This window comes from Nestor notabilis, unplaced genomic scaffold (assembly GCF_000696875.1).
Source record: "Nestor notabilis isolate BGI_N333 unplaced genomic scaffold, ASM69687v1 scaffold922, whole genome shotgun sequence".
Classification (NCBI taxonomy): domain Eukaryota; kingdom Metazoa; phylum Chordata; class Aves; order Psittaciformes; family Psittacidae; genus Nestor; species Nestor notabilis.
Genome location: NW_009917690.1, coordinates 12,115 through 25,861, shown reverse-complemented (window position 1 = coordinate 25,861; position 13,747 = coordinate 12,115). Strand labels below are relative to the sequence as shown.

Here is a 13,747-nt window from a genome sequence, read left to right as displayed (position 1 = left end):
AGAAGAAACTCAGCAGTTTACATTTGGTTTCTTAGGGGGGTGTGGGGTGTTTCTTTTTGAGTCAGTCTCCTGAAGATGTTAGATCTTTCCCTCCTTTATGAGGGAAGCTCTCAAAGAGCACAGCAATCCTGAGATCCCATTTGAAACTCCTGTATTTTAGAAGTAAAGAGGATAGAGATCCTGTATTATTCCCTGAGACCTTCTCAGCTGCAGAGCAACACGCTTTCTGAGTCCTGCAGCAAAGCAACCTCTTCCAGGCAACAGTAGTCGCAGTGGACAGAGAGGGGACAGAGGTGTGACCTTTCTCAGTACAGCTAGTGGCACTGGGCTCACATAAAGGCTTAGACTGCTGCTGAAGGCTGCAGCTTGCTGAACGAGCAGGGGTTCAGGGTGGGAAGTCACTGTTTAGTCATGTTGTGATGTATTGTACTGGTTCACCCAACCTGTGTGCTCACATGCAACGATCAGCTGGCAGAGGTCATCAGTCAGCAGAGCTCTGGTTATGTCCAAGAGCCAGAGATGTGCCCCATATTATGCTGGTCTGCCCAGCAGTGCTGCGTAAGTAGAAAACACTATTTTGCCAAGATCAGTTTTGCAGGGTCCAGCCTGGGCCTCTCAGCGAGTCCTGAGGTCCCAGGGGCTGCAGGAATAGTCACTAAACAACATCCTTACCTACATCTGTTGGAGCCTGATCAAGATAGTATTTTTGATTGGGGGGGGGGGGAAAAGGGTTTTTGTGGGGGGGGGGGGGGGAAATAGTGCAAATACTATAGGAAAAAACAGTAGACGTTATCATTTATATAGGAACCGCAATGATTTCTGTGTATTTGTGCTCCCTCTACTGGCTTTTCTGCTTTTACTGAAAGAAGTCAGAGGAAATTTTGCCATTGATTTCAGTGGGAGCAGAAAAGAGGTGTGAGAACCAGATATTCCTCATAGGAATAATGCCGATGGACAGTTGAAAGCAGTGGAGCTAGTACTATACAAACTGCCATATCATTTGAAAAGTAAATGGAATTACACAGAGTATAAGGAGATCCTGAATTTATCTTATTGCCTGGGTGAAGACTTAACCAAACTGTACGTAATGTTTGGCTACTGACAGCATATTTAGTCACAAGTTTAAAACTTTGTTTTCAGAAGAACTGAGTGCTCAGGAATTCAAAATATTTTTTAAAATGGTGTCACATGGCATTTAGTGTCTTGTAACTTGATGAAAGAAGCTCCAGAAGAGGGAAAGAAGAGTACAAGACAAGTTTGGGAGAAGTTTTGAGATTGTCTCCAGAGAAATAAATGAGGAAATAAATAATGTAGTAAAATGTTCCAGTTGCAGATGATCTCAGTTCAACTTTCAACTTGTCACGTGTTTGGGAACTAAGTATTGCAGGAGAAAGAGAAGTGATTGCAAGTGATGATAGTAAGCTGCTGCTTGTTAGCTGAGTCACAGTAATTGAACCCTTGCAGCCTGTTTCAGTTGTTAAGTAATGCATACTGGTGCTTAATTTTTTTGCCTGAAGACTGAAGACTTAAATGGCTCACATACTGGTTTTAGTCAGCTTTACTTAGGGAGACCACATGCGTTATTTATTCATACAACTTTTTCAAACTTGACAGACTAAAACCTCATGGAAATCAGTTTGTACTTATGTGTAAAGGAAAGCAGTGCTGCTTTTTCTGTGTTGTAAATAGGCTGCTTTTTAATGTACACAAGCAATCCTGTTGCAGTTCTATTCCTTTTGGGTTTAAGAATAAGTAGATGCTTCTGATTACTGTTAAGATACCCACAGTAGGGATCATTCCTCTTTAAATTACACTGAGTAGTTAAAGCTTCAGTGTTTTCACTGTTTTCCAAGCTTTTGCTAATCTAAGCTGCAGCAACTATGCACACACCAAGAATTCTCCTAGAAATTGTAATGGCTTTCTAAAGCAGGCCCCTGTTTGCACTCCTGTTGTAGTCCCTGTCCTCTTTATCTCCATCATAAATAAGTTTTTCTTTGCCTTTAATAATTTTTATTGCCTGTCTCCCCAACCATTTCATTTTCCACACTAATCTCATCAAGATTTTGTGATCAGAACTGAATGCCACAAACACAGTGAGGATGCGTCACTGTTTTACATAACAACCTTATAATATTTTCAGCATTATTTCTGTCTTTATCTCAATACAGCCTAACATCCTGCTTTCTTTCTATCTCTGCTCATTGAGCAGGTTTCTCGATAAGCAGATGTATCCACCATGATACATCTTTGCTTCCCTGATTGTTAACATGTGAGTCACTAAAATGGTTCTTTTTAATGTGAATCACATCTACTCTGTTTCATCTGTCAGAATGCTCCCCCAGCATGTTGTAAACAGGATCTGTAAGTTGTTCGTGGTTATTTCAATAAATTCACATGCTCCTCCTCCTGATTCACCTTCACCATTGTTCACCATCTTTTCTTGCTGCTTGCTAAAGCCATTCAAAAAGTTTTGCACCAATCCCTCAATCTCTACTTGTTGTCTCCTTCCCTGAAAAAGGACAATGTATTCCCTAATTTTACATTTCTTGCTTTTTTAAAGCTGTTTATATTTCATAATAGAAGAGTACCTTGTAATCTTAACTTCTGCACTTCTTCCATGTCTCCTGGGGGGGATTTTGTCAAAATCCAGGTTGTATGACTAAATGCACAGATGAGCTTGCGGTAACAACTTGTTAGCATTGTCATTTGCTATCAGATTGAAAGACCTTGTTTTAAGGTGTTCTTTCGTTTAACAACACACATTAATACCAACACAACTGACAGAAGAACTTTAACCATGAATTGGAGTCTTGCAAAATTTAGGAAAGGAGTCATCTTGCTTAACTTAATCATGGAGCAGTTAGGTATCTGCTGGATGCTACTTAACTAGATTTCCTGTACAGATAAAGAGACATCAACAAGGAAACATATAAATATCTAATGGACAACTCAAGCTGTCAAAATAGAATAATTTGTAGATAGGTTGAATCTCTAATAGCTATTTGAAGGTATTCTTATTGTCTCCATTGATGTGAGAGGGGGCTAGGGTACCTAGTTTAGGATAGAAGATTAATTCTTAGTTGAGAGAAATTAGGTAAGAAGAATCCAGCTGCCAGTGATCACTGGGGTTCAAAACACATTCTTGTCTATGAATTCCTTAAACAGCTTTCCTAATAACTGGTGTTTTCATAACTATTTGCTTGCCCACACAGAAGCAACTTCTACACTTTCTGTTGTACTCTAGTGTACCTCATCATGTGGGTTCCCTTCTTGATCTTGTCTGGCTCTTTCCTTCTACAATACCAGACTCATTAAATCAGGCCTGTAGTCCCAGTTGTCCTCAGTCTTGTTTTATCTACACTGCCTGCCAGAACTTTTCATATTTCATCGTGTCTTATAGCACTACCAGCTTTGGGCTTCTGCCAACTCTAACACAATAAAACGAGCTACTAGGCAGCATTTCCTTACATAGTCAGTTCCCCATCTTTGTTGTCATTGGCCATCATGCTCCAGATTAACTGCTGAAAAGACATAGATAGCTCTCAGATGGATCTGTGGTCATTCTTGTGCATCTGCTTTCCAAATTTCACGCCAGACATTTTCTTTCTGTAGTCTCAACCTACCACATATACCCTTCCATCTCATTACCACAACTCCAAGCAATCCCTTGTTATCCTCTCCCATTAAAATCTAACCAGCTCTCAATCACTTTCTCTCTGCAGTGTTCTTCCTGCTTTGATGTTGTGTTGTTTTATGAAAAATGCACCCTTCTTTCTGTGTTTGAATATAGCCACTAAACCATGTTGTCTCACTCCAACTTTTTCTTTTGCTTTTTATATGACTTGCAGTAATGAGGATGACAATTTTTATCACTTCTTTCTCTTTTCCTTTAGCATCAGGATTGTATAATTCCATTTCATCCATGGATAAAATTACTAGATTTTTGCAAGTCAGGATTACCAGAGTATTTACAAGGGACTACATCAGATTTTCCATACCACAACATGAACCCTTGACTTGTAACTTAAGTCTCTTCCTGACCAGTTTCTTTGTGGCATCTGACCTTGTAGGAATAGGATATCTCAAAAAAGTCAATATAACTGCACAAACCCATTGGGAATAGGAAGATATCACTACACTACCTGTGTCATTTTAAGAATCTGAGGCATAGAAAGAGTAAAGCACTGTTCACAGATAGAAACATTACTGTTGCCTTTGAATTATATACTTACCTATACATTTAAGTCTGTTACTGTAATATTGACATTATATCAGTCTTTATAGGGGTCAGAAAGATGACTGATGCACCCAACTAGCATATAAAATTATTTCTTCTACAGAAGCCTGACTGTGTCCTCAACCTCATTTAGTGAGCTGAGAGACCTTCAGTTACAGCCTATACTTTGATCGTAGTTCTGATCCCACAGAAAGGCTTTGAAAGAGCTTCAGCAGATGCTGTCAAAGTCCTGCCCTGAGTTATGTCCACAGCACACCAGCACTTCTTTGCTGTAGTCTTCATTTATGTGCACAGCCTGTTTCCAAACGTATATATTCTGTCAGTCTAAGCAGTGTGTACAGAGGTCCTTTATACTGTATATGCTACCCTATATTACACTATACTGAGAGAGAAGATACTTATTAAGCATCGACAGCTTTCATATTCAGATTCATATATTCATTTACTTGCATTTAGTTGGGTAAGCTAAATAAGGGTGATGTGGGAAACATTCTGGCATGATTGGCATGAAGTATGTGGATATGCCTGGTAACACTCTATTTGGCAGATGATTTAAGAAAACGGCTTGGAAGCTCATGCCTGGTCATGCAGTGGGTTTGAAGACAGGCTTTGTCTGCCATAGTGCTCCACAGTACACCAGCATTTCTCAAGAACTAACATATGGCACATTTTAGGAAACATAGATGGAGCAGAGAACTGCATTTACAGGGAAAACGGAAGCATGAAACACTTAAACTACTACTTCTGCAAGGCATTATTGTGGCATTTCAAAGTGTTTGGAAATGTCTTTTTATATCAAGGTATTTATTTTTCAGCACCTTCCATGGACTTTAGTCTTTACTGGAGCTAATGTCCATATTTCCCAGGAAGAACTAGTTGACATTAGGAAAAAATTGAGAATCTTTATTTTTGTCATAAAGGGGATTGTTTAAAAACGTGTATCTTGCTCTTTGTAGCACTCCTCTTAGTTTCATCTTTTCTGTCCTTTTTGTTACACTTGTCTTTTTCACCTCTGTCTTCCTTAATTTGTTGTGTTTCCTCGTCTCTCAGATTCCCTTTTCACTGAATCATAGAAAAACAGGACTGGAAAGGACCTGAAGAGGTCATGCAGTCCATCCCCTCCCCCTAGGCAGGATCAACTGTCCCTGTATCATTCTTGACAGATGTTTGTCTAACCTGTTCTTAAAAACCTTCAGTGATGGAGGTTCCCTGACATCCATAGGCAACCTAGGCCACTCTCCTTAGCATCAGAAATGTCTTCCTGATGCCTGACCCTAGCCTCCCTTACTGCAATATAAAACCATTATTTTCTTCTCCCTTCCATTAGGGCCATATTTTGTTTTTGCTGTTTGTCCAGACTCTCTGTAAAACCAGTAGCAGTTCTGTTACGATACAGGGCAATATTGTCTCAAAAGTTTGTTCTTTGTTTCCACTTAGTTTCTTTCTCTTTCCTTACCTTATGCAAAATACCTTGTTACTCTACCACCATCATGTAATGTTCTGGATGCAGGGAACAACATCCCTGGTCTCTTAAGACCACCTTAACACAGGACTCCAGTCAACCATCCCAGGTGTAGGAATATCCTACATACAGAGCTCAAGAACAAAATTTAGTCTTACAGACCTAATTCATGCATTGTCTCTGCAATTATCAGTCGATATTACATTCACTGTTGACAGCAGCATGTAAAACTGATGTAAAAGAAATAAGAATTAGGCCCTTTGCATTTTTGAGCTTATTCCTTTAAAATATTATGCTACACTTCATGCTTCTCATATTCATCCTATTCCTCTAGCTGGAGTGTGCATACATGTATTCTTGCCAGATACCGATCAGTGTTGCATACAGCCATCATTCTCGGTGTGTCTACTATATCCACCTACACAGAATGGCACTTACAGCAACTGCTTCTGTAATTTCTGTGCCTCCTTCTGTCTTTGGATGGAAAATGCACAACAGTCATAAATATAATTCATATCATATGTTCGTGTCCAAAATTGGGGAAAGTCAGCTATTGCAAGTTCCAATTGATTCTGTCATCCAGAATCTAATTCATAATCTAATCATCGCCTCTCCTTAAGGCTATTTCTGGAGTGGAAATTATAGTGGATGAAAAGAGAGAGAGTATTTTAATGCAATTTTATGGCATAGATAACTATCATTGTTCTTTAAGCAGGACATTTACAGCTTAACTGTCATGTCTGTAAAACAGGGGGTGTGCTGGAAATTATGCAGGGAGTTAAAGATTAAATCCTCCCTCAGTCCCTGGTCAGGCCTTAAGGTGACTTCAGCCTTTCCAACCCCATTTGCTCCCTTTTCCCTCACAAGCAGTGAGGTAGAAACCAACAATCTGTAAATATCCCTTATATATAGCTATTGCACCTAAGGTCACTGCGCATCCAGACGTCACTAGCCATATCCCTATTTGTCCTAAGATTTCTGACAAGTAAACTGCCAAGCTTCTGGGTATTCCAGCTATTTAAAAAATACATTTGCAAATGCATTGTGTAATACATGTGCAGGGAACCAAACATTTCCTCCACTTAACCAGCATACTGTGCATGTACCATGTAGTGGCTGTGTACACACTTTGCATGCACAGCTGGAGAATGCAGAATGCCCTCTCATTCTGGTGCTTTCTGGAAGCTTCAGAGTTATTGTGCACAAGCTCAGCAGTTGAACTGTTTTGGGACTATAGGTGTAGCGTGGCTGCAGAATGTTGGATTTGCCATATATCTCTTACATGGTCATGTATTTCTCCCTGAGAAATACTGATGGCAAATAGCACAGAATCATGAAAAATTAAGGCTGAAAGGGTAAGGTTCAGGAGATTATCCAGTCCACTGTGTTGTTCTCAGGCACAGTAGCTATTCCAGTATTTGTCTAACTTGCTCTTAAGCACTGTCTTAGGAGCTCCACAGGTTCCCTCAGCAATTTAAGCTAGGGCTTCACTGGCATGTTAGGCAGCTTTTCCCAGCATCTAATTTGGATCTTCTGGATTACTGCACCTCATTCACTCCACTATAATATGTATGACAGACTCATTCTCTCCTGTTTTCATTAGCTCTGCCTGTACTTGAGGCAGGCATCATATCCCACTTAGTCTTCCCTTCTTTAGATTAAACATGACCAGTTCATTCCAGGTGTCTACATAAGCCTCAGATAACTCCCAGGCCTTCAGCCACTCTAATTATCCTCTTCCAGTTGATCCAGACTTTTCCTGAAGTGTGGCATCTAGCTTTGGACATGGCGCCCCCCATGCCAAAAGGTATCTCCAGTGCTTAGTAGAATAGAAGATCCTTCACAAGCACTGCAGATGTCACTCCTGCTCACGCAGCGTGGTATGGGAGTTGCCTTTTCTTCACTCTTGCAACTCTAGGATTGTGGTGGTGTGTTCAAACTGACAGCATCATTTTGAATCCTAATCCTGTATCCAACCTATAAAAAGTCCCTCTCAGCATGTCATCAACATGTAAATATATTAAGCATACTCTCTTCTCCATCATCCAGGTCATTAAGAAAATATTGAGTAGTGCACAACAAGGATGGAGTTCTGTGAAGCACCATACATACACGCTTCTGTTTCCAAGGATAGATATCTGTCCTCTGTTTTGTTTTCCAACCACTTCTGCATTCATTCTGCAGCAATTTCATCTAAACTATGTTTCCCTAGGTTATAAAGAATGTCGCATGAGGGAGTGTCGAGAGACTTGTAAAGTCAAACCACCTACTGCTTTTTCCCTGTCCGTGAGGCCAATTACCCTGTCTTAGAGGGAGATCAGATTGGTTTGACACAGTTTGTTCCTAACAATCCATGTTGTCTGTTGCTACCTTGTTTTCTTACAAATTGTTTGATTATTTTCTTCAGTACTTTTCCATGGGTTGAAGTTTAGTTGACTGGACTATAATTTTGCAGATCTTTCTTTTTAAAGATAGCTACTACGTTTGCTCCTTCATTCTCCAGGATAAGCACTAGCATCTTTAAGACTGTTCCAGATAGTGCAAAATCATTTAACTCATCTAAATACAGTAGTTTTCTTCCCTTGCCTAGGCCGAAATCCTCATTTTTGTCAGAGATTCCCTCGCACAACAGGCCCAGAGCCCAGATGCCTGTTTCTGAAAGCTGCTGCCTGGAGTAATGTGGGTATAATGGATGGGCAGTCCATTTCTGCAGTGTTCCGAGGCCAGCCCTCCTACTGGACTGCTTCCCTAGGAGAAGATATTATCCAAGTAGATGTTCTGGGTTGGGAGCTCTCTATAAATAAAATCCAGCCCTTAGTGAAATCTTTTTAAAGATGCCCAGTGCTTGCATGAGTCTGCAATCTGGAAGCCTTTCAGTCAGCTTCTCAACTATTACTGCTTTGATAAAGTGCCGGTTTTCTTTGAGAAAATGTGCTTGATCCCAAGAAACTACTTGAGATAATAGAATGGTTTTGTTTCTCCATGCCCAGGGAAGTCAGAATAGGCTAAAACTGGTCAGGTCAATAATTCTTTTGAGGGTGACTCGAAGTTTCTTGCTTGTTTTTGTGTCATATTGCTCCATGTGGGAGGCAGAAAAAGGAGTTGTTTCCATTCTTAAACAGACCCATAACGGGAATAATGTCATTAAAATTGTTCATATGTATTCTACAGAAAAGTGTCATCTTCAGTGTGATCACATACCTTTATCTACAGTGCCATACAATTTGTTGTCTACTTAGTATCAGTCATTTCTATGTGTTCTGGGAGCATATTATATATAATTTGGGTATTACTAATGAATTCAGCTCTTTCTCTGAAGTCATTTGTTCAGTTAAGTATCAAAAGAGAAAAACTCATACTCCTTAGAATTCAAGAAACAGATTTAAATTACTGACTTCAAGCAAGGCCAAATAGGCCTTTATCTTTCCCCCTTTCTAAGAATGCAGATAACAGCTATCACTTAAAAGTGAAGCCTTTTAGTACATTTTTGCAATCTTTTTTTTTTTTTTTATAAATATCAAGAATCAACATAAAATAAAGGTATAATAAGCAGCAGTCCCCTGTGTGTATCAGGACTGTATTACTGTACCAGTAATAAACTCTGAAAGGGCTGGACTGTACTACTAGAAACCAATTCAAAGCTGTAATGTCCACTGTGTACCTTCATTCTGCAGAGAGACTGACCTTTGGATTTGCTGTGAGTTTTATATAACAATCAGTGGCAGAGAATGTTCCTTGTTTTCAGTCTCACATGAAAGCTGATTAATGGTTCTTTCCTTTTCCCTAACGAACAACCAAAGACTACACTGTTGTAAAATTTGTATAGGCAGATTCATGTATCAAAATGTATCATCTGCATCTATCCTACCCGGTGGACTTTTTAGGTGCTTCTTACTCGACACAGTCCTAACGTGCATGGGGCTCACTGTGTGTTTTAGGCTAGGACAATTTTTCAGTTGAGAAATAAGATTTTTTTTGTTTGTTTATTTGTTAGACCTAATGTCATGAAACTCATTATTCCATTTTGAAGGAAGGGTATTTTCCCCCAGTTTATCTTCATTTCCCCATTCCCACTCTTCTTTGTCCTGGTCCTGCAGTATGAAAGGACCTCTCTGAAACAATGCTGATTTAGGGAATAAAAGTCTGACTTTACGAGTCAGAAAACAGGTAAGGACATGTGTTTATTAAATCAGAATGCTGCTGCGAATGTCTCTTATTACCCATTTCAAACAAATACTTACCTTCTAATTAGATTAAGTATCTGGTTAAACAGAGTTAAAAAAATGGAGAGTCAGAATTCAAAAGAGCTCAGATTGCTCCTGCTGTAACGCTGTCACCTGAACTAAGTTCATGGTATTTAATGCTCCTGTGAGATTTGTTCCCCAGAAGTAGATGGGTGAGATGGTGCATTGAAAGTTTCCTGTTACTGCTTCATTTTCTAAATACCTATTTTTACATTTTAACATATAGCTCCATCAGCCCTCCCAGACGCAAGTGGGACAAGCAGCCTCACAATCCAATCTCCTGCATTTGGCTCACAGTCAAGCATCTATGTCTCAAAGCCCAGTGCGTCAGGCTTCCTCTTCTTCCTCCTCATCCTCCTCCTCTTCAGCTTTGAGTGTTGGCCAGTTAGTCAGCAGTAAGTATTGCTCCCTGGCTCTCCTTAATTCTCCCTTCTGTTTGTCCTCATCACTGCTGAGTTTCCAGATCCGCTTTCCCTCCTTCTTTTTTTGTTTCATATAGTATATTGTATATTGCTAAGTAGAGTGACTCTTACCAGTGGGAACTGCTAAGTGCTGGCATGGATGGGGCTTAAGGTAAACATGCCTTGAGAAATTGTCATCAGTGCTAAAAACGGTCATAAAAATGGTAGCAACTGTTGTCTGACTTGTGAGGGCAATTCTTGTAACTGAAATGGAGTTAATGTTCTTTGGAAATGAGAAGGTTTTGAATCAGTCAATATAATGAGTTACAGTGGTCAGAATGTGGTGGACAGCCAAATCCTTCTACTTTTGGTTAGGCTGCTTATTTGTTACTATGTGTCTGCTTGGAGTTAGTGTAGCAAAGCATTTTACAACTACACAAACGTAAAGCAAGAGACCCTTCCTGCCAGGAAAAGCTTGCACAATTTGAACAAGAACTGTAACACATGAGAGAGAATAGACATGGGCTCTGCGGTGAAATAACTGAGTTTCAGTGTTAGGATTGTAAGAGCAGCCCTTTTTTCCAGATCACGTAGTTTAGAGTCTTTGCTATTACTTTATCAGCATTAACTTTGGTTTTACATAGCAAAAGCCAACAGGTTAAAAGTATATATAAGAAGCGTTAACAGTTTTTGCACACTGCAAAAATCTGAGTGTATTAGATGACCTTGTTCAAAGATAGTCCATGAACATATTTCAAGGAAACAAAAGCTATAGCTCATGCCACATTGGTAATGTAAAATATAAGACTGATACAAGCTTATGAAGAGCTTGGAGAAACTGTCATGCAAGGGAAGATATGAAAAAAGTCCTGGTTAGATTATTTCAGAGATTGTTTACATGGGGAAATCACTAGCAGAGCTGTAGTGGTAAAATTATGCTGGCAGAACTCCCAGTGTGAATACTTTTATTCTGGAATAAAAATATCTGCATTGGTAGCTCTAAGTACATAAAATATATAGATACAGATGTAATTATAGTGATATAAATATATTGCTATTGCTCTGCTAGTAAATTTTCTCATGTAGACAAGCTTGTAGGAAGAAGAAAAATAAGAGGCTTCATGTTAAAAATACATGAAGTTACCCCTTGTCTATGTGGGCAAATTGACTAAAATAGTGAGTGCAGAATAAGTTACTTTTCAAAAGCTGGTCCAGAATAGCTTCCCTTGTGGACATTCTTATTAAGATAATATTCTAGAGTAACTATTAAGGGGTACCCTACCCCACAACAGTTATTCCGGTCAGCTTCCCCATGTGAATAAATCCACTACACAATAAAGTAACGTGGAAGAAGCCTTTTTAAGTTTACACAATAAATCCATCACAAGTTACGAGATGCTAGAAAAACAGTTGCTTGTTCAATCACATGCAGTTCCTCTTAGAACATGTGTTTTATAATAAGGGTATACACTGTGATTAAAATCACACAATCAAGAGAGTTTTCTCATCCTTCTTCCAAAATGGAATTTTCCTAGGGGTGCATCAGAATTACTAGTGCAACAGCTGGGCTGTTGTCCCAAGGTTTGTTCCCTATCTCATACGCTACCCTGTTCTCCAGTTTGCATAACATTCGATGTAGGAAGCTGTGGCAGGGGGAAGGATTGTCTTGCTTCAAGTGGTAGAGGTCTCAGCAGCTGAAGCTTTCTGTCTGCCACATGATTCCAGTGCAAGTCACTTAAAACAGGTTTTTCACAAGCACTCCCTTAATATCCAGCTTGAGACTCTGGATTTTAATTTACAGAAGAACCTGGGACTCACACTCACAATTTTAAGTGCACTTTCACTGTGGAACTGTATGAAGAACCATTTAAACACACCGTCTAAAAAAATCATTTCCTACTTGACCTAGGCTGGGTACCCAAAAATGCTTTTTCCTTAATATCTGACCACTTCTCTGTGAATGAAAAGGGGAAGACCCTCATCTTGTAGAAACATAAGAAAATAAATTAAGATCTAGACAAACAGAGGAGCTCAAGAAGAAGTGTCTTTGGTGAAGAGCTTTAATAGAGGTCTGGGGCCACACACTGAACAAGTAAAAAGGCAATACATCAATCAGTTCCTCTGTAATGAAAGACAGTTCATCCTGAGCACTGGATGAGGCAGGAGTCTGGGGAAAAAGATCTGGTAATCCAGTGCTCAAAGTTTGTGTTACACTGTGTTGGGCTACTGTAACTCCAACATTTTGTAGCTTCTAAGTGTTCATTTGTGCAGCTCTATGGATGTTTTTTTAGCTCTGTTTTATGCTTGGATAAATTTCAAGGTTGTAACAAAGAAGAATAGTAATGTCAGTCAGTGGTATGGTGAGATAATGCTTATATTCATAGTTGAAAATACGAGATCTTCTGTCAGTTGAATGGATAGAAAAGCTAGCAGGTTCAGTTATCATCTCGTTGGTCCTGCTCTAAAAGTAGTAAGACACATGTTGTGGTCATGGATTTGCCTGAGAGCAGAGAAGTATGAGGCACAGGAATATCATTTAGAGGAAGAGGGGAGATACACTACTGAACATAGACATTCTACTTGTTCCTCTCAGGCTTGGATCCTTCCACCACTTCTGTTCCAGTCCCATTACATCCTCACACTGTTCTCCACATAATCAGCAGTCCCTTTGCCTCTGTGCTTTTGTTCCTCCTGCAGTCTTTTCCCCGCAGTCCATCATTCCTCAACAACTCTTCCTATTTCAGCTCCCCTCCACCTCCCAGTCAGTCTCTGTCCCCAGACCATATCTGTGTCCTTTTTACCAGCCTTTTTATTAGGTAGTTTCTGTCCTCCTCTACCTTATTTTATTGCTCATACCCCCTCTTTTTTTCTGTTTTCTGTCCTCTACCACAGTGATTACTACTCTCTGCACAGTCAGGCCCTCTCTCCCTCCACTCCAAACTCAAATCCCTGCTCCTTATTAGTCTTCAGCTGTTTTTTCACTCTTCTGTCATTTCTTTTTCTTCAGACACAAGGTTAATTTTTGCCCCCTCTGCATCCAAATCATGCAGACACCACTCCCACCCTCGCTGGAAGCCATCACAGTGTGGGAAATGATCACCAAGAAGAGGGGCGAGTCAGTCCCTGTCTATACCGCTGCCCTGGCGCAAAGCAGGCCACAGCCACAACCATAGGAGGGGGGTTCTTTGCCACCTACTTCAGCCTGAGGCTCAAGCATCCTGAGCACAGGGAAAATCTTAAAGAAGATTCCACACAGAGGTCTAGCCAATCTCCACTGAGTAGATAAGGCCTTTGGAGGCTCACCTGCTTGGACTTGTTGGAGACAGATTTTTACTTGGGATGCCAAGAAGACCTAATACATAACAGACCTAATACATAACAGATCAGATCTCCCTGATAATAC

At 40.0% G+C, this 13,747-nt stretch overlaps 1 protein-coding gene across 1 annotated transcript in view; it reads left to right on the top strand.

The window, feature by feature from the left end:
* Window positions 1-13,747, top strand: part of POU6F2 (POU class 6 homeobox 2) — a 244,596-nt gene that overhangs the window by 222,070 nt on the left and 8,779 nt on the right. Inside the window, exon 7 of the mRNA XM_010009353.1 lies at window positions 10,170-10,338. Within this exon, the coding sequence (XP_010007655.1) occupies window positions 10,170-10,338 (169 nt within the window). The remainder of the gene's footprint in view (window positions 1-10,169; window positions 10,339-13,747) is intronic.